The 24,357-nt window shown below is 44.6% G+C and overlaps 1 protein-coding gene across 3 annotated transcripts in view; it reads right to left on the bottom strand.

Moving 5' to 3' along the window:
• Window positions 1–4,941: 4,941 nt before the first annotated feature.
• LOC129721356 (protein dopey-1 homolog) overlaps window positions 4,942–24,357 on the bottom strand; it is a 29,162-nt gene continuing 9,746 nt past the window's right edge. For 2 of the 3 annotated variants that reach the window (XM_055673820.1, XM_055673819.1), the window contains 9 exons: window positions 7,421–13,811; window positions 7,175–7,360; window positions 6,966–7,113; window positions 6,748–6,900; window positions 6,494–6,689; window positions 6,172–6,183; window positions 5,890–6,057; window positions 5,688–5,829; window positions 4,942–5,629 (listed from right to left, as the gene is read on the bottom strand). In XM_055673820.1, the coding sequence (XP_055529795.1) occupies window positions 5,414–5,629; window positions 5,688–5,829; window positions 5,890–6,057; window positions 6,172–6,183; window positions 6,494–6,689; window positions 6,748–6,900; window positions 6,966–7,113; window positions 7,175–7,360; window positions 7,421–13,789 (7,590 nt within the window). In that variant the 5' untranslated portion in view covers window positions 13,790–13,811 and the 3' untranslated portion in view covers window positions 4,942–5,413. The remainder of the gene's footprint in view (window positions 5,630–5,687; window positions 5,830–5,889; window positions 6,058–6,171; window positions 6,184–6,493; window positions 6,690–6,747; window positions 6,901–6,965; window positions 7,114–7,174; window positions 7,361–7,420; window positions 13,812–24,357) is intronic. The other variant, XM_055673821.1, reaches the window with a different exon arrangement.

The following is a 24,357-nucleotide window of genomic DNA, read 5'->3' as shown; positions in this document are numbered from 1 at the left end:
AGAAATGTGCCTTTGCCATATGTGAACAGTTTCTTTGAAGATGTCACTCATGTACGTGCAACCAGGATGGTCTCACGTTATGTAACGCATACGCATACGTTATGTAACGCATGCTGTGAAAAAACTCAACGGATTGCACTCCAATTTCGGATTTTTGCCCCAAAAAACATCTTCCCAGCTGGTCTCGAGTTACGATGCTGGCATAACAAGCCAGTTGTCGTAGGTTCGAGTCTCGGCTCGGGAGAGACTGTTGGTGTCAGTGATATCGTAGCGCTAGCCCCGCAATTGCACTGTACCTCTAACAGTTTGCTGCGAAGTCTGTGTATAATAAGCAGACGGTCGAGTTCCGAATCGGAATGTAGCACCAAGGCTTTGCTTTTTGTCCCAAAGATTAAGAAAGCCTAGAAAAATAGAACTTGAGGGATTCGTTCACATTGACTTTTGAGGTTTTAGTTGCCCTTGGGCCACTGTAGAGTCGAAGTGAGGTACCCGAGGCGGTGGAATTCGAGCACGACGTTGCTGACTCGACGATTCGAAAAGCTTGTTCAGGAAATCTCACGGCGAGGTGCTTGGGCCTTCTGGTGCCGAATGAAGTGGTTCGATAAGTTCTAATAGGAACTATTGCTGCGGTTCGCCCAAGACTTCCGGTTCCGGTGGCGATGGTTCAGTCCCGGTAGTAGTAGGATCTTCCGTAGTTTCAAACCCTGCGTATTTAACCGGATATTGAGTGGTATGCTTGCCTCAACTTCATTAGGTTTTCCATTTTCGCTGATTCGTTCCCGTAGTTGAATGCTCTGTGAACGGATTAACCGTTGCCGTTCTAGAAGCCACACATTATACATAACTCGACCTATTCGCTCTACGACTTCTCCGGCGATCCAGCCCCATGTTTCGCGTTGAATTGACGGTCAAGCTCGCTGTTGTTCCCCTTGGTGAAGGTGTTTGGTAGAGGAAGAAGTTCCAACGAAGTGCGTATTGGCCGACTAAGTAGGACTTCAACAGGTAACTTCCCTCCAGGTGCACAACGACAGAACATAAGGAATATGCTTCGTCCAGGTGCATTCACTCCCTCCAAACTGAGATTTCTTGATCGACCTTTTAAAGGTGTCAACGATACGTACCGTCTGCCCGTTGCTTTGGGGATGGACCTTGCTGGTTTAAGTAGCTTTTTTTGCTGCAGTTTTTTAGGGACGATGATCCGGACATACAGTGAATCTCGACGTGCGAAGAACTGCTGAGCATCTGTTGTTCCGGAGAGCATCACTTGACCAACCCTTCTGCACGAATTCGATGACTTTCTGCAATGTTCGGTCCTGGTTGGTCTCTTCTGCTATCGTCTTGTACGTGATGAGAAGATACTCAATAGAATAGCAGACTATTCTGCAAAGGTGACAATAAAGTATTCCTCGTCTGGCTTGATGTGTGAGTTGATCAGGCGGAAGAGGATATCCGCGTTCCCGAAATGGATCGTGGATATGTATTCGATGCGGAAGTCGATTACTTAAAGTCGAGAGTTATAGTACGTTAGCATGTGCGGCGATTGGAGGATTTCCTTGGAGCGGTCAAAGGAGCGCTGTTGGGTGTCGGTCCACTGGAAGCTGGTACTTTTTTTGAGCAGCTCGTTTACTAGTTGGACGAAGGATGCGCGTTTCCCGAATGTATTTCCCAAAGTAATTAACCGCATCTAAGTACGACCGAAGCGTGGGAACATCGCGAGGCGGTGGCATGTTTACGGTTGTCCTCACCTTGTCTGGGTCCGCACGAATGCCTTCCGTATCAAGAAGTTGGCCCAGGTACTTAACTTGTTGCATGAAAAATCGACATTTCTCGAATTTGACCGTAAACCCATACCTTTGAAGGCGCTGCAGGACACACTTCAAGCTCTGATTGTGCTCTTCGATGATGCGACCACCGACAAGGATGTCGTCGAGTTACGGAGCTGTGCATGGGAGGCCACTGAGCATGGCGTCCATGATCTGCTGAAAGGCGCCAGGAGCGCACTTAACACCGGGAGAGAGCCGGTTGAATCGATACAGCCCTTTGTAAGTGTTGATGGTGACGAACTTTCTGATTTCCTTATCGAGTTTTATTTGCAGGTAGGCATCCGAGAGGTCAATAAGGCTATAAATTGTGCAATTCGCCATCCAGTTGGATATATACATCGGGAGTGGAAAAGGATAGTTGTTCGCTTCGAGTGCACTGTTCAACTCGGTGGAGAAGTCCGCACAGAACGATCCGGTTTGCGGACCACCACTCTGGGAGCCGTCCAATCAGCATTCGTGATTGAAGTGATGATACACAAATTTTTCAGCCGCTTTAGTTCGTCCTCGACTACGGCCTCCATACTGTAGGAAACTGACCGCTTTCGTCAGCTGAACGCTGGCTGTGAGTCAGGTTCGAAGGTGAGATTGACTTCGGCATGTCGGATTTGTTGCCGCCGAACTTCTTTTTCTGTTGGTTGCGGTGGAGAGAACTGGAACGGACGGTCTGTGTAGCAGCTGGACCGACCGCGAGCGGAACTTGACGACCGATTAGCGAAGTGTCCATCTTCAAGTTGATGCTCTCTTGCTGCTCTTGCACTCCTCTACAATCTGCTCCAGCGTGATTTTCAAATCCAAATGTCCACGTTCTTAGGTGATCTCAACCCGCACACAAAAATCAGAGCCTTGAACTACTCCTCTTTTAGTTCCTGCAGCTTGAAATCCACACAAGCTCGATTGACTCGACAGGAGTAGGTTATAAAATCTTCATTTTCCTCTTTCGTCGTCTAAAGGTAATGTGACGGTGGAAGATGGAGACCGAACTGCCGAAAATGGTTCTTAACATGGCAACCGTCTCCTCGAAGTTGAATTCCTAAGAGACCTTTGGAAGAGACCTTTGGCTGTGGGGTTAAGCTTCCACGTCGTCGTCGTCGTCGAGTTTGGAAGCGTCCTTTTCGATCGTCCACGCATAGAACAAGCAGCCTTTTCCTAGGTCGTAAGCAAAGTCGGTAATGTTGCTCGCTAAAGAGTTTGGCACTAAAGTTATTTAGATCCACTTAATATTTGGTCGCAGTTTTCTATTTACTGTGGCGCCTCTAGTAGCGGTTACGAGAAATCAATGACAGTGGTGAATCAAATTCGAGTCAGTGGATCAACGATGGAACGTAAAGACGTAAGAAAATTTTGCACACTCACGTTGAAAATCCGACGTGGTCAGATGCAAATATTGCGAAATACCTCAAATTCCCCAAATCAACAGTAAACAGAGTACTGAATCACAGCAACCGCAGAAGTGGAACGATTGACAAGCAGCCACGAATGAAAGTCTGCAGAGCAGTTCGGACGCATCCCGGGATCACCCTGCGCGACTTGGCTACCGTACAGCGATGTTCGACGAATCTTTCGGCGTGAAGGCCTGCGGTCATTCCACGTCAGCAAGCACCCCAACAGGACTCTCAAGCAAAATCTCGTTGCAAAACGCCGCGCTAAAATACTGTATGAGAAAGTCTTGACTAAATTCGACGGCTGCATTTTAATGGACGATGAGACATATGTAAAACATAGATTTTGCGCAGCTCCCAGGACAAACATTCTATATATCCAAGCGCAAGGATGATGTCGTCAAGCGGTTTAAATTCGTGTTGGCAAGTTCGCTTAAAAGCTTATGGTGTGGCAGAGGATCTGTAATTGTGGCAAAAAACAAGGTATCAATTACCGGATCAATCATGAATGGCCAGGAGTACAAGAAACAGTGCCTCCAGAAGCGGATTTTGCCGTTTATCCAATCACAATGCGGTCCGGTGAAGTTTTGGCCTGACTATCCCAGCTGCCACTACAGCCGGGAAGTCATAGGTACCAATCATAGGTACCAAAGAGAATGGAATTGATATCATCGAAAAAGCTATACCAGCTATGCCCAGATTTTCCTCCAATTGAAAAATATTGGGCGATATTCAAGAGCAATTTGAAGGGAAGTGGTAGAACGATAAAAAACCAACTGGTTTACATACATGTTGGAAGAAAATGGCGAATCGAGTTGGAAGTTCCACTGTGCAGAAGATGATGGGCGGAAAAAAACGAAAAGTGCGTGAATTCAACCGATTTCCTTAACACCACTCAGTAGGTTATACACAGTGCATCCTCTGACCGCATTTTCACCACTTTTGAACAATGTTTCTTAAATTTTTCAACATTGTCTGCTGGTTTCATATGTTTCTTCAGGTTCGCCGTTGTCAAAGCCCAGAAAGTTTGGATGAACGAACTTCTGGGCAGTTTGGTGGATTCAACTCTTTTGGTACACATGTGACATTTTTGGTTTTATACCACTCTAGCATCCTTTTAGAGTAATGACTGGGAGTTGGATTGGGCCAAAAGATTTTACGATTTTTACATTTTTCCATATTCGCAAATAGCTTGCCGAACCACCTTCAAGCCGATTTTTTTGTTGTTAATGAAAAATTTGGTCCTGGTAGAGTTTTATAGTCTATGTAGGTTTTCTCATCCGTAATAACAAATAATAAGCTTACTAGCCCTCGGTTTTACCAACTCAGCATTTTTAGTGCCTCGTTTCGGCTGCTTCTGCTACAAATGAGTCTGTAGGCCAATTCTTTCCTTGGCACGCATAATGTAAGCCGATGAGGTACACAGTTTATCTTCCTAAGTACTCTTACCTTCCTGTTCATTGTGGGATCAGCAGGTCCGAGTTTTCTATCACATTTTGGAACTTCTGTCATGCAATTTGATCTGCTCCGACACTCACATCTTGGCAGTCAATCGTTAGTGTATTTATAACTATCGGAACAGTCTATATAGATATAACATTGCCTCAAAGAAGGAAACTCATTTCGAAGCGTTAGAAATAAGCGCTCAGCAGTGGGAATTTACACAAATTACGATCAACACTTCCCAAGCTAGCTAGGAGAATAACATCTGGAACCCAAATAACTCAACCGTGGCATAATTCAATTTTTAAAACAACTATGTAACTTTTCTTTATTAGCAGATAAAAAAATTCTTAATTTTCACATTCACTAGATTCTGGTTTTTCGTTAAGTTATAAATAATATATGCACTCTTAGACTGTTTAGACTTTTTTTTTTGTCAAAAAACTTTCTCTGTTTGGCATCTGCCGCACTGATCCTAATGCCTTCCTATAAGGTCATGATGTGTGCCGTTTCTTATCACCTCTGCAGTTTCACTTTGGAAGAGAATTGCATTTTCTCGTAGCACGATTAGTTTATTTTCTTACAATTTCGTGAGATACTGCGGTTCAACTGAACTCCACAAAAAATGATTTCCAGTTGATAAATTATTCCTATACACAATTAGAGCGATATCGAAAAGTAGAATCAACACGTATTAACAATAATCACAAGCCGAATTAAATGTCCGTTTCTGGAAATAATGTATCTATAGTATTTACAGCAGCAGGCCTACTTGGTAGCGGGCATCTTCTCGAGGAAATCCAACGCCAGCACCTTCTCGATCTCCTCCAGGCAGCTCCTGGTGTCCTTCTCGGTGTCGGCGGTGTAGGAAATGTGCGATGGCCACCGCATCGACAGCGTCGAGAAGAAGCTGTACAAATCCTGCAGTGTGTTAATGGACTGACAGGTCAGCATAATGTGGCTGCCCTTGTTTGTTTGCGGTTTCTTCGAGGGGAAAGGAAGTGTGAGATATTGAACGTAAAAAGAAAGAAAATGTGCCTACCGGTGAGTGTGAGGTGTAGCGAAAGTCCATCAGTTGCGATATTCGGGTTACATGGGGAATGAAAGCCACGCTGCGAGCATCGTCGTAACTTCCTGGCGTAAGGAACATCTCGTTTTGGCTACTCACAAACGCCCAGCGGTACCTGCAGAGTGGTAGTTATAAAATTGGACAGACCAAAATGGGATCGCTCTGCGATACTTACATTTGAAAGTGTGGCAATACAGTGGCAGGTAGGACGCAACCCAACTCCAGCAGTTTGGCCGTCTCCAGTTGAACCATTCGCCAGTGGGGATGACCGTAGGAGTACAGTCCGTTGTTGGTGTTCGTTACCCACGCGGTATCCAGTCCCGAAAGCATTCGTATGTGCTGGCTGTTGTTTCGAGGAAGAAAAAATGACAAATATGTTTAAAATCTGAAAACTGCTATCGACTTTCCCGATGAGATGGCAGCGGTTCCGCATTGGGGAGTGCGATATAATTCTTACCTCGATTGTGACCTGACAGACATTCGCGGAGCAGAGCAATGAAACAACACGGGAAGAGAGAGAGAAAACATGGGATCGTCAAAATTATTGAACGGGATTTCGTATTGTTGCAAACAACGGAAAACAAAACTACAGGAAATTAATACAGTTACGTTAAAGCTGCAGGTAGCAGCACAAGAAAAATTATAATGGTCTATGTACTGACAAAAGAGGACGTTAGCGGCGCTGTAATGCATTAGTACTATTTACAAAGCAATGAAGTATACAGAAACTAACTTCGAGTTCGAAAATAAAATTTGCTTTTGTTATTCTGAACACTCACCTAAACTCCTCGGTGTCGGTCATCAGTTCCTGCTCGATGGAAAGGAACACTTGCACCATTTCGGCAATTATGATTGGCCATAAACTGGTCACATTATCGGCCGACATTCGCAGCAAAAGTACCCGAAAACATAGGAATACAGCCGATTGAATCAGTGGCACAACCTGGGGTAATCGTAAGCTATTTGCCAGTTGTTCTGCAAATAAATCAACATTAGGCAGCTGTAAGGGTGGGACTACGAACCTATGACGAACCTTGAATCTCCGGCATAAATTTATGATACTGGTCGGATTCGCTGCAAAAGATAACGAAAGCTAGACGCTTCAGCAGCAATGCCCTCTGCTCGTATTCCTGCTCTTTGGAGGTGAAAATATTTAAACTTCCAGTTTGTGCTAGTGGCAAGCGATCTGCGAAAAAGTAAAAGGAAAATTAATTACCGAAGCAGTGAACTGCTAGAGCAACAACAACTCACTCATAAGATCTCTAAAAGTGGTATTATCACAGGTCATCAAACTATCGAGAATAGTTTTCCAGTACGGCAAGCATCGGCTGTCAAATTGGAAGAAGGACGCGTCCAGCAGAAGATCGAGAGCATCCTTGCGCCACGCCTTACGAGTATACTAAAAAGGACGGAAAATGTTGTGGCTAACAGACTTATATCGGGTTCTTCGAACACCCTACCTGATACGTGCTTAAACTTGCCAGCAAGTTGGAGCACGCGTGAAATGTCGGAATATTTTTCACGGTGTGAGTTTTCAGATAAGGCACAATGTTGTACATGACGCCGGTTACGATCGTGTTCACCTTGTCCTTTTCCTGCGAACTGAACGCCACGTCCAGCAACATTGCCAGAATGGCAGCCAGAATCTAAGAGAGAGATAATATAAATACAAAAATTTTGACAGTGCTTAAGGTATATCCACTTACCGATTGCGCCTGTATGGAGTAGTGCTGATTGGACGGCATCAGCAGTCCGTCCTTGGTGCTCTCGATCGAGCTGAACTCCTCCTTCACGGATAGATTCCGCCGCAGCCAGGTGGTCTGCTCCAGGCACGATCCTGCCACGTTGGAGATGGCTTCCACCAGGCGCGAGGTAACGTCGTGCAAATCGCGCAGGTCTTTTTTGTCTCCGAACGGAATGTTCGGACAGCGCTGAACGAACTCGTTCAGAATGGACAGCGCCACAAATTGGGCCGGAATTTGCAGGCTCAGGCAGTCTTTCAGCAGGGCATACAGCGAGCTCCAACAGTCGCTGAACTGAGTTTGGGCAACGCTCTTCAGGTAGAAGAAGAGTAGCTCGAGCGCACTAACGGCAAGGTTGAAACCTACCGGAGGTTGGTAGATCTGTGGTGGCGATTTGATCACCTGATGCATGGTTTGAATGAACGAGTCACCCGACATGATCCGGATTCCCGAGATGAGTTTCACTAGTAGCAGTTGATTGTCGCACGCCTGCGGTAAGGCTTTCGCCATGATATCGAAGAAGTCGCCTTCGCTCGAGCCTTCGGCAGCTGTTTCCGAGTTGCTGCTTGCTGTGGGTGTGTTGTTGCTAGAAGCAGATAACGTTGGAGAGTCGCTGCTTCGTTCGTACCAGGCAACCGAAATGGCGGTCAGGAAATTGGTGCCATAGTGTAGCGAAATGGGACTGAGAAATTCCAACAACTGGTGCTTGACGTGGCGAAATTCGCTGATGCTCGTTTCCCAGAGAGTCGCGATGGTGATGATAATTCGTGGAAGGTGGCTTAGAATTGCCGTTTTCGCTACCTCTTGGTGGCTGTTTTTCACCTGGCTTCCGCTTAGTAGGGACGGAGCACGAAACACGTTCACTATGCTGTTGATGATTTGACCGGAATTGGTCGCCTGCGATGCTGTATTGTTGGATGCGCTGAAAACGTTCGCTAGTGAGATTTGCTGGGAGCTGTCTAGCAGACAGTAGTGCGATAATACTGTGATGGCTTCCAGCTGGGCGACAATGTAGTCCGTGCACTGGTTGTAGATTCGGTCTCGCTTCGTCAAGCGGTCCAGATTGCCGCACAGCTGGTGGATTATGCTGATCACTATGTTGGTGAGATTGTTTAGCGGAAGGCACGTCAGACAGGAGGTGATCATATCGGTCCAGTTTTTGTGGATGTGCTTTAGCCTCTCCGACTGTAGGGCAGACAGAACCGCCGAAAGGAACATTGGCTGTTGGCTTACCAATTGGTTGGGAATGTACTTGTAGATGCGTTTGTTTTCCGGTGCTGGTCGGGTTGGAGAGTTGCTGGAGAGAACATTTTTGATGCCTTCATTGAAGCGTTCGTCATTCCGTTGAATCATGATTTCGTGCTCGAGTTTTATTACAGCAAGCAGCAGATGTAGCAGTTCAATCTGATAGGCCTCCGCGTTGAGGCGGGTGTTTTCCGGATCGCTGAATGCGAGGATTTCATCCGTGTACGTGTAGGATTGGTGCGTCGTGAAATAGTTGACCGAAGAGGTTAGACAGTAGAGCAGGATTTTCTGCACTTTACACTTCTCCATCAGATCGGCAATGTAGTTGGCAAGATTTTTACCGACGTCTTTCACGGTAGACAGCAGCTCCGAGAAGATTCTGGTCATCAATTTTATACACTCCAGTTGAATCTTGGAGTTACCATTTATGTCGTCTCTGGAGGGTTGTGGCTTCTGTTCATCATCCTTCTGATAGAAACTGCGGGTGTAATATAGCAGAATCGTAACAATGACCTCCAAGTACATGCAACCTCGGTACAGACTTTGATACTCGGATTCGTCTTGCCCATCGGAGAAAGCCTTACCGAAGATATTCCTTCGATGGCGAATCAGTAGGGATCGAATTTGACTGCTGGAAACGGAAGTAGTCACCGAAAGGCATAAAAAGAATCGACTATCGTTGGTGAGAATATTCTTCAGCGTTTCTAGTGTGTACAGTATCTGTTTGGTATTAAAAACCGACTCGTAGATTAAAAAATGGGAATGAAACGGATGTAGCTTCGAGGAGCCTCTCCAGCTCTTCCTTCGCCCAAAGTTGAACGCTTCATTTTCTTTGCTCTTCCCACTGTCTTTACTGGTGCTACTGCTTCGTTGCGATCCACCTCCGAAGGCGCTTCCACTTGACGGAGTTTCGGAGGCACCAGTCAGCTCTGGTTCATCACCAGCACCAACCCCGAATATGATGCCAGCATCATTTCCGGTCACAGTCGCTGCCGAGGAGCTCGATATCAGCGAATAATTGAGATTCCTATCCGACATTGAAGAACCGAAACCTTCATCATCTCCCATTCCACCAGCTGTAGATGAAATTAAATAGGTTTTTCGGTTCTTAAACCGATCGCCAGATTTGCTAACGAAATCAACGATCGGACCATCTTCGGTGTACCGTTTAATAGTTTCCGTGTCGTAAAAATCCGTCGCTGTCGTTGATCGACTGTAGCTTCCACCACTCAGTCGTCCCTTCTTTCGCTCGAAATCTCCATCGCTGGCTTCGTCGATATCCGAAGTGGACCGGTGGAATTCTTTCTTATCGAACCCATTCGGTAGTGACGATTCCAGCGCTGATCCACTTTGCTCGCAGTCTATCAAACTAGTCGAGTTCGAACGATTCCGCATTCCACCTGGCGAATTTTTTACATTTAACTCTTTCTCCAGTGGATTTATTATCACCGACATTTTCGAATAGTCATCCGCTTCCACCGCCGTTCCAGTACCGGCTGCCACCTCTTTTGCACTATCATTAGTTATATAGTTCGATACCTGCTGGCTGTTGGACTTGTTAGAACCTATCGAGACTCCAAAGATCTTCTTCTGGATCGTCCGAATGGGACTTCTTTTCTTACTCAATACATTATCCATATGATATCGAATACAACCATCTTCCGAACTAACGGCAAAGCATTCCTTATCCAGGAAGGGATCCCCGTCCGCTGTCAAATCTTTTTCCCACTCACTGCCCGTATCCGGATCCTGCCTGTAGCGTTTGGTATAAACGATGCTCATCCGTTTGGTGCTTTCGTTCAGTAGAATTTTCAACAGAGGTTTCAAAATGCGTCCCACATCACCACGAACCAACGCTTCCTGGAGCCACTTGGAGACAAAAATCTGAATCGACAGATTGTCTGGTAGCGTTAGCATATCGAGCACCAGAAACAGTAGCTTTTCAAATTCTTTCCCATGATGCGTGTCACGACCTAGCTTCCACAGCAGCTGAAACCGACGAAATCCTGCGGGATCAATCTTAAGTTCGGTGTTGGAGAGAGCCGGAATGGACCAATACACGTGTAGATTACGAGCGTCCGGAACGGTTTGTTCACGTTGCGGAACCAGTATCCGACTGACGATGACATTTTCGGTAAATTTAGTATCCAAACAGCTGTGGATGCGATAGAGCAATACGCTAATATTTCTAGCCACCGAGCGATTCGCGTCCAGGTGGTTCCATAGCATAGTCGTTAACACCTGGAACACTTTCGTTTTTCTTTCGAGAAAGACCACGTGCGATAGCTTCAGCAAAGGCATCATCATTACGAAAGTAGTCCCGGAATTGTTTGACTTTGGCTTCCGACCATTCGTTCGTAGTAAACTAACCATGTCGATAAGAGTTTGCGCTGCAGAGAGCTGCGTATCCAGATCACCTACAAACGACGCCAAAATAGTCAAAGCCTTCAACCAGCCCGGAATATCATGACATCGTTCCGTCAAACCACAATCACTACCATAGCTAGGAAAAGACGACATCTCCGTCAAAACATTGCACGCCAATTTCAACGCACTTCGCAGTGACTCCGATACGCGCACCGAAAGCAGCCGCTTCAGCTTCTCGTTCCCCTCCAGCAGACCGTCCATTTCGAAACCATCACGCTCCGGCACTCCAGCCTCTCCCCCATTATTCCACTGCTCACAATCCCCGGACTCCCTTCGAGTGTCTATCGATTTCGCCAAAATTGCCTTCAGTTTCTTACTATCCGAAACACTACTAATTAGCAGCGCAGCGAACGCTTCCTCTAGCTCCGACAGCAAAGAGTTTATAACAAACACATCCTCAGTCAGCAAACTCTTGCCATCGCCACAGTTGAAAAACAAACTTTCCTGCAGGCTGACTTGCTCCGAAGACGAACCCGAATTAGAGTCCGAAGACGCGAACGATCCGTCGAAAATCTGCCGACAGACGTACAACTCATAAAACAGCACATACTGTTTAATACACTTCTCCAGAATAGGACAATCCGGCATTTGTGCCGGTGTCGGTACGATCGGTGAAGTTTGCACGGGAACTTTCAGCACAATATCCAACTGACCGTCCTCTCCGGCACTGCTCATACTGTGCCGTTCCTCCTGGCTTGACTCCCCGCCATTCGTCGTCCCACCGGTGTCCTCATTTTTCAAATTCGGTGTCGAACTAGCAGCCACAATCGTTGCACTTCGTTTCCCATTCTTGACCGTCGCTGCTCTCTTCGGACTTCCCTTGCTGGTTGTTACCGTCGGATCCAGTTCGGTTAGCTTTGTGCACGATTTGGACTTCTTAGACTTTTTACTATGTTTTCCCTTCTTGATGAGACCCTGACTAGAGCTGGATCTAATGAGGGAACTATCCGGGGACGTTACCTGCAGTGAGCTTTCGTGAATTTTCGAATCGGAATTGCTCTTCTCCAGCGAAACGGTTTCCTTAGCTTCCTGGCCCTCCGGAGTGACGCTGTCGCTGCGGGTGCTGATCGACAGGTCTAGGACCTTCTCGGACATTATCATGGGCTGCACTTTGGCGACAATTTTAACGCACAGCTTAAGCGACGCCGCTACCTCGGTTGAGTTCATGTTTTCCGAATAAACCGTCAGCATTCGTATTAGTGAGAGTAGAAATTTCGGCAGATAAACCCGGGTTGTTTCATTGTACATCTCCAGTGACAGTGTCTCCAGCAGAAACTCGGTTAGATAGCAAACCTCAATGGTGCCCGGGGGGCCGGAGTCTATTCGGATCTGTTCTCTGGTATTGATACTGCTGAGATTGCCAGCGCTGGATGGTCGCTTTTGCTGCTGCTTCTTGATGGCACCGTCCCGATAGAGGGTGGTCATGTAATTCCATATGTAGGACGGGTCGAAGGTGGAAAACAGTAGATTGGCCGATTTCTGTACCTCCAGGTTGCCATTGCACAGTGATATGGTTCGAATTATGTCACACAGGACATCGTCTAGTATTCGCTGGCCGATTTCCGCCTTATCCAGGAGGGAGATTAGTATCCGATAGGGACTAAGGTCTATGGGATTGGAGGCAATACTGGCTTTGAGAACCAATGTGAAAGCACTTATCAGCACCTCTTTTGAGTGAGTCTCGAAATACGTGTTTGGATCGGACGTTTCTCCGTCATGCCCGATGTCTTCAAGATGTTTGCCCAGACTTGTGTCTGCACCCAGGAGCCAGGAATACAGTCGCCGGTTTAGCGACATATCTCGTCTTAGGATTGTGTTCAAAGCGGTTTTAACTAGTTTGATGACGTCCCTCTGGCACAGTATGATAGCGTGCAGAGGGAATGCCAGTAGCAGAAACTCTAGCGTGTTTCGCTGCACTAGAATAACGGAATCGTTCAAACAACTGCACAAACCAGTAACCAGCAGTTCAACACTACTGCCCATCAGTTCTTTCTGGTCGACGCATGATCGTTTCTTGTCGAAATGCTCCAGCACGTAGGATATTGCGGGCAACCGTACGGAGGCGTTTGTTACAATGCACTCCCACAGGCAAGTGTAAAAACATTCTGGTTTGACAGCTGCACAAACCTTATCCAGCAAGAAACTCGTACGTTCGAAGTGATCCTGACCCGATTCCAAGCCGGGAAAAACTCCACTGAGAAAGCCACTCAACGCCGGCCGTAGCTTTTCGCCTAAAGGAACAAAATATTTCTCGTAGATCGAGAGTAACGTGGGACGAACATTCATGGCGGAGTAACCCAGCAGCGGAAACAAACCGGCACTGTAGATGAACAGTTCCGATGCCAGTCGATCTACTCCGATGTTGCTGAATATGACATCGTACGATTCCAGTGCCTTCAAATGCACTCCCGAGGGCAGTGCCGGATGCATACATTGCGCTAGACGTTTGGAAATTTTGATTCGCCTTGGTATAATCTGGTACTGTGAGTTTGATGAGATAACTTTATTCAGTTTGCCAAGCGCCGAAATCAGATCGGCCCATTCGCTCGAGTACTCGAAGTTCTTCAGTGCTTTGTCAATGTTCGACATGTACACCCGGTACTTGGACTGTTTCATCAGATCGTACTCCTCCATCAGACCGGATCCTGTGGCGGTATCCATGCTGAATCCGGATCGAAACAAGCTGAAAGCAGAAATAAGCGCAAACACAATTCAATTAGTATCTTTACAATACGTCGTAAGCTCTGGTGAAGCGAGCGCGAGATAAAAGCGATTTGATTAGCAAACAATCAGCACTATGATAACGAATCGCACGACAACATTCGCTTGGGGTAGGACCAAAACTACGAACGCTGCTCAAATCAGAGTGAATCATCGAATTTGCCGTTAGAGGGTCTTTTGATACTTTCTAGGGGTTAGCTAAAACTCGTTACTTCCTACATTCCAGCTAGTGCAGTGCAAGCACAATCAGATAAGAGTTAACAGGTTGTGATAAACCCTTGATGTCGTTTCGTCTGATTGAAAAGCTTGCTTGCTATCGCGTGCGCTTTCTTCCTATCATTAGCAAATTGACAAAAAAAAGATAAGCAAAAAGATATGTCTGTTTGCCGCTCCGCTCGCACTTGTTTGTGAATCATTTCCGCTTTCGTTGCATTGTTAACATTTTATCTATACCGTGTGTAATCTATCGGCAAGTTTTAATTCTTCATAAATGAAAATTGTGCAATCGGATTGTACAAAAAACGCTAGCTGTTTGAAATAGTTGTACAATCATGTCGAAGCACAAAACTTTTACCAACCGTAAACAAAACAACATAACTTGAAAAATAAACAAAAAGAAACCAAATGTTGAAAATCAACCACTGAAAGGCTAAATTCAAACGATAAATCCAAAACTTCTCTTTAATAGAAGTGTCGTACATATTACAAACTGACATCATCAGAGTTTCGCAGTCAGTAATTAACGGAACTTATTACGGCATAGTGTTTTATCCAGTTAAACTACTGAGAACTTACGTTACCTGAGCCCAATATCGTATCAACTTCTACTATTGCGTCACATCCTTAATTAACAACACACGCTGCCTCGTGAGAGTTAAGTTAGTGCCTGAGAGACGGTGTCTGTATATAGTAGATAGTTAAATTATCCTAGAATTATATTGTAATGCATTGACCTTTTCATTTCAGTGTAACCACAATCCAAACGTCACAGTTAGTTTTTTAGTTTCGTTGACAGTAACAAAATGTTCATTTACCTATATTTATATCACTATATTTATAAAAAGTTCATTTCGCTAGAATAATTCAAAGCTTTTTGCAGATGATACAGCATTGTTTTATCCCAGTTCTAGTGTTCAAACGGTTGTTACTCACACGAAATCCGATTTATGAACTCTAATTGAATGTTTTGATGGCAATTACCACTCCCTGAACCTCATGAAAACAAAGTATATGATATTCCATTCGCTGCGCAAAAAAATTCCTCAACATCCCGATCCATGTGTGAGAAATTTGTTCATCGAAAAAGTGTCTTCTCTCAAATATTTAGGGCTTCACTTAGATTCCTGTCTTTCATGGGGAATTCATCTTAGAAAAGTGTCATGTAAAATTTCCACACTATGTGGCCTTATGAAAAGGGTACGACGGTTTGTGCCTATTAAAGCATTATTAAACTTTTATTATGCGTGCATTCAATCTATTCTCCAATACCTAATTATTGTTTGGGGTCATGCTGCTAAATCATAACTTAAAAAAACTCAAACACTTCAGAACAGGTGTGTAAAAGTAATTTTCAATTTTCCTCACTTGTACCCAACTGAAATACTCTACACAAATTCAAACCATAGAATAATTCCTATTTTAGGATTACGTGATTCTCAAACAATTATTTTTGTCCACAATACATTACACAAACAAAATTTTCATCACAACATAGCATTCACAGCTAGGATTAACCGTTAAAACACCAGAAATGCATCTGAACTCTTGAGAAGTAGAGCTAGCACGAACTTGGGTTCAACACGCATCCTGTGTTATGGCCCGTTAAAGTACAATTTGCTGCCTTACAAACTAAAACTGATAACTAATACCATCCTGTTTTAATTCAAACTGAAGAAACATTTAATAAGAAATGTAAACAAATATATATTTTTGTTGCGCCAACCTTTTTGTAAATGTAGGTTTTTCTGGCTCCTGCTGCTCAGTGGAGGGTATTAGGCTGATACAAATTTCGAATTCTTTTTATGTCCAAGGTTATCAAAGTTAGCAAAGAGGGTGGCAAAAAATAAATAACACCGAGACGAAAAAGAAGAAATATCTTTGATCAAAGTTTGTGTGCAAGTTATGACGTTTGTAACTTGCACTCAAATAAATGTTGAAAAATAACACTTTATTATTATTATTATTTATTTCACTTGCCCTTTGACGACACTCTCGCTGTCACTGGACTTGTTTGTTGCTAAATAATGTCGGAAAATCAATAAAATGAACAAAACGGTTTGAGCTTTTTTTTTTCTTCCCCTTCCAATATTCAAGATTTTTGAAGGAGGGAGGGGGGGTGACATAAAATGAAAATAAAATTTGTAACGGCCTTAACAAAAAAAAAATGGTAACACTGGAACAGAATGTCTTTCTTCTACAGTGCATTGCTATGATACGAATACGTTGTTATTTTGTGTTTTCCTGCAGTTTTTGGATTGATGTCATTGCGACCATGATGAGTAGAACATGGTGTAACGGTTTGATCAAAAACTAGGCGCGGGGTGAGGAAGCGTTTTTTCACTTCGGAGGGTTGGAGACGAAGCATCACTATGCAACAGCGAATAACATTTTCGTGTTTGTTGATATATCCTCACTAACTAGGCAATTGAATACCGCAAATTCAGGTGTTTCAAGTTGGAAATTGTTTCCTAAATTATTGAATATTGGTAGCAAGGTATGTAGCATTGCCATATTTATAATTTAAACGCATCCAAATGATATATTATGAGATGCGATAGTTTTTATGCCCGAGTTGTTTATAAACAAACCTACTCGCTGGCAATTTTTTTCCAATATGGCCGATTCTGCTTTTGACATATCGTTACACCATGTCTTTATACATCATGATTGCGACTAGAAGCAATTTCGGAAGCAAGTTTGCGACTAGAAGCAATTTCAGAAGCAAGTGTTGAAGACTTGAAATTCGAAAAAGCACGACAATGGCGCAAATGCTCTCAATCCGTAAGTATTATGATAAATCAGAAACAAATTCTCCTTTCAAATAATGTGAAAGAGAAAAAGTGGCACGAAAATCAAAATGGCGGAGCAGTAAAAATTATGAAAAAGCCCCTGAGTTGGCTGAAATAGTCTTGGTGACTTGATTCCGGAAAGCAGCTCCGAGTTGGAAGCTTAAAAAATAATAGTAAAAAAGCCTCTGTGTTGGCTGGAATAGTCGTTACGACTGGACTCAGAAAAAAGCGCCTCTGAGATGGCTGGAAAAGTCGTGATTACTAGATTCCGGAAAGCACCTTCGAGTAGCCTAAAAAAAATAAAAAAAGCCTCTGTGTTGGCTGGAATAGCCGTGACGGCTAGATTACATAAAGCAAAAAAAACCGCCTCTGAGATGGCTGGAAAAGTCGTGCCGACTAGATTGATGAAATCACCTCCCAGCGGTGATTTTAAAGAAAATCGATGCTTTTACACCTGTTATGCAAACATGAAATGATAGAAACGGTTGTTATGTATGCTATTGTTTTCTTTTGTAGGGAAAAACCGAAGCGGATAACCAATAAGAAACTGCAAAATGCCTTGGAGGATGAGATAAAGTGAAACCTGGAACTGTCTAAGAAAATGAAGAAAGTGCGTGTCGATAAGAAGCAGCTCCGTGAGTTTAAGGCACATTTCGATGAGGACACCAGTGGCTTACCCGAGCACTCTACTATGCGGGAGGAAAACCTCAGCAACCAAAGTAACTCTCAGGTGATGACATCAATGAACATGCTGTCAGTTACCTCGATGAATATCGAACAATTCACTCCAACCGAAAACGAAGAAGAAATCGACCGCAGGCCTTTCGAAACATGGTGCTTCAGGACCTTCTAGAAGAGTCTATGAAGCTGGTCGGTATAACCGACGAAACGACTATGATGAACGTGCTCAAAGCGAAAGCTGGACATAAGCTGGTGGAAGTTCTCGAGGAAACACCTCCTCAAGCATTTCCAGATGCCTCGACTGCCCCGTACTTAAATGCGATGGCTCGTCTAAAGGCTTTTGTCGGGTCACGTGAGTACAACTTGTTGCAACGACAGAAGTTAAGGTCGATGATACAGCTACAGTACGAATCCGATACGAAGTACGTGATGCGAGTAATTGCCGCAGCTAAATTGTACGACTATGAAGGCGACAAGCTGGTGGAAAGTGTTGCTGAGGTCATTCAGAAACATGGCTCAAATATCAAGCGCTGATAGAGCTCGTTGATAAAATCCATGGATACGAGTTGGATAGGGCAAATGAGGAAATTTACGCGAAGACACCCCCCCCCCAGCGCGTGACGTCATGGTGGCAACTGTCTCACGTGAACAGCCCAGAGACAGTTATCCAGGGTGGCCACCCAACCGGGAAAAAACCTGGAATCGTTTGGAACCGGGAAAAACCGGGAAAAAACCGGGAATTTCACTGAACATTACAAGCCGCGTGAGATTGTGCCAGTGGGGGTGGGATTGTGCCATACAAACCCATTTTTTGTCAGCCATCTCATGGCGCTCACAAGACCAAAATTCCTTAAGTAAGTTTCATCGAATACTTAATCAAAAAAGACTAGTCCTGTGACTCGGAAAAGATGGCTGACCTATCTTACAGTGCATAAACAGTTTTTGTTTTTATTCATCTTCCTCTTAGAAGCTAACTTGACCAAGGTAAGCTCCCCGGAAGTAGCATTCAAATGGCTCGAATTTTTCCTAGAGCAAATGGTTCACAACGATAATCTCGCGGGAACTGTAGCTGATAGATGTCGCCAAGAATACTCACAACTATTGAGTATGCATTCGACGAAGACATTACTGACTTCCTACCTTGATACTTTTTGTAGAGATCTGATAGCTGCTTCAGGCAAGAAACTTCCTAACTTTACTGTGTTTATTAAGAAGATGCTGATTCTATCGCATGGCAATGCCACGTTGGATAGAGGTTTCTCCGTGAACAATGCGTAGTCATGAATTTGGAAAAAGACAGCGCAGCGTACGATACAGTACAGGTTGCCGGAGGAGGACACGAAATTGATATTGATGAGGAGATGCGTGAGCTGCTGAAGTAACGTGTTTTGAAAACACTCTTTTATATATTACTCTTTCATAAATTGAATCTTATCTGGTTGAGGTAAAAACGATTCCTTCAAACTTAATTTGGCCTAGAATTCCTCGGTAATGAGTATTATATGCGTTGTTTATAAGATCATCAGACATCTCCTCTCGGAAAGGTGACACCCGTCGCATTTTTCGATTTTTTGCGACTATATCTCTTGATTTCGATAAGACTGAACACGTCAAGAAATGACTTAGAGCATATTGAGATGTAAATCGAAAGTCACGCTTTTTTATTCCTTAACTGCACGGAAAACTACAGAATTCAAAAATGCAATTAACCAGGAAAAATATTTGAACGAACCGGGAAAGACCGGGAATTTAATTCCGGGTTTTGAGTGGCCACCCTGTAAGTTATCATCAGCGCTTCGGTTATCGAGGTGGATCACTTGGAAATGGAAGAATCTTTGGAAACCAAGGACGAAGGACCAAGGACGAACAAAGAATTGGCAGAACTCTGGAGGTGCCAGCGATTTTCACCACTAGAACGACGTTCAGTATAAACCATGCTGGAGATGTACCAGCCCTTACCACCTTCCGTAGAAATGCTTCGCTTTGCTCCAGAACAAACGCCGCAACTGTAATGCTGTCGGGCACATCGAACGGGCCTGCAATAAGATCCAACGCCGGTCGTACCTAAACGTCGCATCAGTGACGAAGGAGATATCAGGCCTAAAGAGATTGCAATCGTAACCGAAGAGGAAGACGAAGAAGAGAAACAGCAAGCGATCGTTAGTGTCATCCAAGCGCCGGCCTACGTCGGCAAATGCTATTGATCTGGATATCAAAAGAGGAAATGTTCTTGGCCGTATTGTTAATGTACCTGTGGTATTTTTGATCGATTCCGGTGCAGATGTCAATACCGTCAATGAGAATATTTTCAACACGCTTATGAGCGACGCGTTTTCCAGAGAACATTTATTTTGTGTTTGGAACGGTACAGATAAACCTCTTCATGCTTATGCCAGCCCTGTCGAAATAAAAGTCGTAGGTACTTTTCTGGCAGAACTTTTCATTTCTAAGGATCCAAGGTCGATGCCAAACCGCTCCTTAGCAAGAACACAGCTCTCCGCTACAGTGTACTACAATTTGGATTGAGCGTTCCGATTCAGAAAGCATCTTATAACGACTCTGCCGGTGATTTTTCCGGAAAGATATTCACTGTGGCGATAACCGACGAGTTTCCCAAGTTTAATGTTCTTCCGGTGGTGCTGAGGTACGATGCAAGTAAATCACCTTCTCGCAATATTTACACCAATATTCCTTTGCCGTTTTGGGGCGGAAGCGCAGCGGAGACTCGGGGAGCTCTTGGCTTCCGGGATTATAGAACAAGTTACAGATATTATGGATAAATCTGTGACGATAGATTTTCCCCAGTCTATAAATTCAACCATCACTAACATTTCCATCTACAGAGAAGAAAGAGAGAGCAGCAGTCTTCGAGTTGTAACCCTAAGCTACGGACGCGTGTTTGATTGCTCAAAGATAATAAATTAAGATTGTCGATAAACGCCGCGTTTTTTATTCGTTGCAGCTCGCATTCCCACAATTGGTGACCCCGACGCGAGTTATAAATCGCTAAATCGATAAAATCGTCGGTTCAACCAACAAAAACGGGAAGCGTCATTTCATGATTATAACCTCAAAATGTCTAATCCTGAACAAGACGAACCACAATTGCCGCAAGCGGCAGCCGCAGTCGCTGTAAAACTGCCCGAATTCTGGAAAAGTGATACTCACATGTGGTTTGCCCAAGCAGAGGCTCAGTTCTACTTGGCGCAAATTACTAAAGACGAAACGAAATTCTGGCATATCATCGCCAAGATCGATCAAAGTGTGATATGCCATGTATCTGATCTGGTCGCAAATCCACCAGCTAGAGACAAGTATAACGCTATAAAAGAACGCCTTATTGCACGTTTTGCTCTTTCCTCCCAAGCTCGATCGGAACAGTTGCTTGGATCGTGCGATTTGGGAGATTTGCGACCAACGCATTTGCTCGCTCGAATGCAAGAAATAGCCGTTGGACTTAACGTAGACGAAAAATTAATGAAAATGTTTTTTTTTGAAGCGTTTGCCCGTGAGCGTACGAACTGTGCTAAGCATAAGTGATGGCAGTCTTTCGAAATTGGCAGAGATGGCGGATAAAATGGTGGATTCGTCGTCCAGCAGTGTCGAAATCGTGAACGCGTCATCATCGGTTACCTCAGCTGCAGAAATCGTTACTTTGAGGGATGAAATCGAAGTCCTATCCGCCGAAATTCGCCGCCTCAAAACAGGCCCGCGAAGAAGCCGGAGTCGTTCCGTTCCAAACAGGAATGCTACGGAAACAGAAACGATGTGTTGGTATCATCGTAATTATGGCGCTCGTGCGCAACATTGCCGCGAACCGTGTGTTTTTCATCGTCAAAAAAACTAAGGGAACACCCGCTTGAATCGGCGCAAGTGGGTGAAGATATAATGCAAAGTCGTCGTTTAACTTGGAAATTTTTAGTTGCGGACGTAACGAAGGCGATCATCGGTGCCGACTTTTTATCGCATTTTGGTCTTCTGGTGGATTTGAAAAATCGGCAGATGGTGGATGGTGCAACCAAGATTCGCGCGACTGGAGATCTTGTGCCGGCAAAAGTTTACGGAATTAAAACTATCGACGCGCATCATCCAATGAGGAATATTTTGGCTGACTATCGCGAAATCCTAGTACCATCTACTGTCCAGCGTGAAGTAAAACATGATGTCACGCACCATATCGTCACAAAAGGCCCGCCAATAGCCTTGAAAGTCAAGCGAATGCATCCTGAAAAGCTGAGAGCAGCCAGAGAGGAGTTTCGGACAATGTGTGAACTTGGGATATGCCGACCATCGAGTAGTAGCTGGGCCAGCCCACTTCATTGTGTCCCAAAAAAGAATGGCGAGTGGAGATTCGTTGGAGACTATCGACGACTGAACAAAGCGACCGTTCCAGACAGATACCCAGTACCTCACGTCGACGATCTGCTTAATCGTTTTGAAGGTAAGGCAACATTCACTACTCTCGACTTAGCGAGAGCGTATCATAATATACCAGTGGAGGAATCCGATATCGCAAAAACGGCAGTTATCACTCCGTTTGGTCTCTACGAATTTACGCGAATGCCATTTGGCCTCTGCAATGCAAGCCAAACTTTTCAACGCTTCATGAATAAATTGTTCGGGGATCTGGACTTCGTCATTGTGTTTATAGACGATATCTGTATAGCTTCAGCAAATGAAACAGAGCATATATGTCACGTCCGCATAGTCTTGGAACGACTGAAGAAAAACGGGCTGGTGATAAATGCAGATAAATGTCACTTCGAAAAGCCAGAAGTAGAATTTATGGGTTACACGATTAACAAATCAGGAATCCGACCGCTTCCGTCACGAGTTGCAGTAGTTCTAGAATACAGCACTCCTGTTACCGTGAAAGATCCGAGTCGTTTTCTTGCACTAGTAAATGTATACAAACGTTTCATACCACACGCTGTCGAAGTTCAGGGAAACCTTCGAAACCTGATCCCCGATAACAGAAATAACGATATTAGAAAGATTAGCTGGGATGAACAGTCAGAGCGGGACTCTATGAAATGCAAGCAAGCTCTTGCAAACGCTGCTCTGTTGCATTACCCTGATGCCTCGAAGCCAATGGCTTTAATGGTAGATGCTTCAAATTTTGCAGCAGGGGCAGTTCTGCAGCAGTTTGATCGAAACGCTTGGCGTCCCCTAGGATTCTTTTCAACCAAATTTTCGTCAAGCCAGCAGAAGTATTCAACGTTTGGTCGTGAGTTAACGGCAATGAAACTTGCTGTTAAATATTTTAGATATCTAATCGAAGGACGTCAATTTACGATCTACACTGACCATTTTCCTCTCACTTGTGCAATAAATAGTGACCCTAGTAGTCGTTTGCCACACGAAGAGCGCTATCTGCGTTATGTGGCAGAGTTCACCACGGATATTCGCCACATCAATGGCAAGAATAATATTGCAGCAGATACCTTATCGAGATTAGAAACCGTTGTTGCAAGTATCGACTATAACGCTATAGCCCAGGATCAAGAAAATGACGAGCAACTGCTTAAATTGAAAAAATCCCCAGCTACCGGCTTAAAGCTGGAACGGAGAAAATTACCTTATTTAACTAAGCCGATTTTTTGTGATGTTTCAGGACCAAATCGAGTTCGCCCGTACATTCCTGAGCGTCACCGAGTCCATATTTTGTCCCAGCTACACGGCCTTGCGCATCCTGGAGCTAAAGCAACACGGAAATTGTTAGCAGATCGATTCGTTTGGCCATCAATGAACAAAGATGTCAATCAGTATGTAAAAGCATGCCTGCAATGCTAACGTTCAAAGATTTCACGTCATACCGTTGCTCCCCTTTCAACATTTGTGACTCCTAACGCACGTTTCCGTCACATCCACATAGACCTGGTTGGTCCTTTACCGCCCTCTCAAAATTACCGATACTTGCTAACGATAATTGATCGATTTTCGCGCTGGCCAGAAGCCATCCCTTTGAGCGATATGACTGCACCAACAGTCGCTTTTATGCTTTATGCTAGTTGGATTTCGCAGTTCGGTACCCCTGAAACGATTACCACCGATCAAGGATGACAGTTCGAGTCCGAGCTGTTCAAGGAATTGGCTCGATTATTGGGAGTCCACCATATTCATACGACAGCTTACCACCCGCAAGCGAATGGAATGGTGGAGAGATTCCACCGCACGTTGAAAGCCGCCATCATGTGTACCGACGCTAAAGAATGGCATAATCGGCTCCCATTGGTTCTGCTCGGTCTTCAAACCGCTTATCGTGAGGATCTGAAGTGTTCATCTGCAGAGCTGGTATACGGTCAAGCGCTTAGAGTTCCCGGCGTCTTCTATGATTTACCGGCAAGTAACATCGATCGCACTGAACTAGCTGCTGAACTACACAAAACATTCGCGGATCTTAAAGCGCCCGCAGCATCTCGCCACACAAATGAAAAAGCGTTCGTGCATCCAAAACTGAAGGACTGCAGCCATGTATTCATTCGCGTAGACGCTGTCAAAAAACCACTCCAGCAACCCTTCGAAGGACCCTACAAGGTGATAGCGAGGAACGAGAAATGTTTCGATATTTTGATCTCGGAAAAAAAGGTGACGGTTTCAATTAATCGGATTAAGCCGGCTCATATATACGCTGAAAGCCTTCTAGAACATCCTCAGGACGATCGACGTACATTAGTCACACCAAGTGGACACCGTGTTCGTTTCTTGGTGTAACTGGGGGGGGCACATGTGGCAATAGATTTTCCCCAGTCTATAAATTCAACCATCACTAACATTTCCATCTACAGAGAAGAAAGAGAGAGCAGCAGTCTTCGAGTT

This window comes from Wyeomyia smithii, chromosome 2, assembly GCF_029784165.1.
Source record: "Wyeomyia smithii strain HCP4-BCI-WySm-NY-G18 chromosome 2, ASM2978416v1, whole genome shotgun sequence".
NCBI lineage: Eukaryota > Metazoa > Arthropoda > Insecta > Diptera > Culicidae > Wyeomyia > Wyeomyia smithii.
This window is presented reverse-complemented; position numbering and strand designations above follow the sequence as displayed.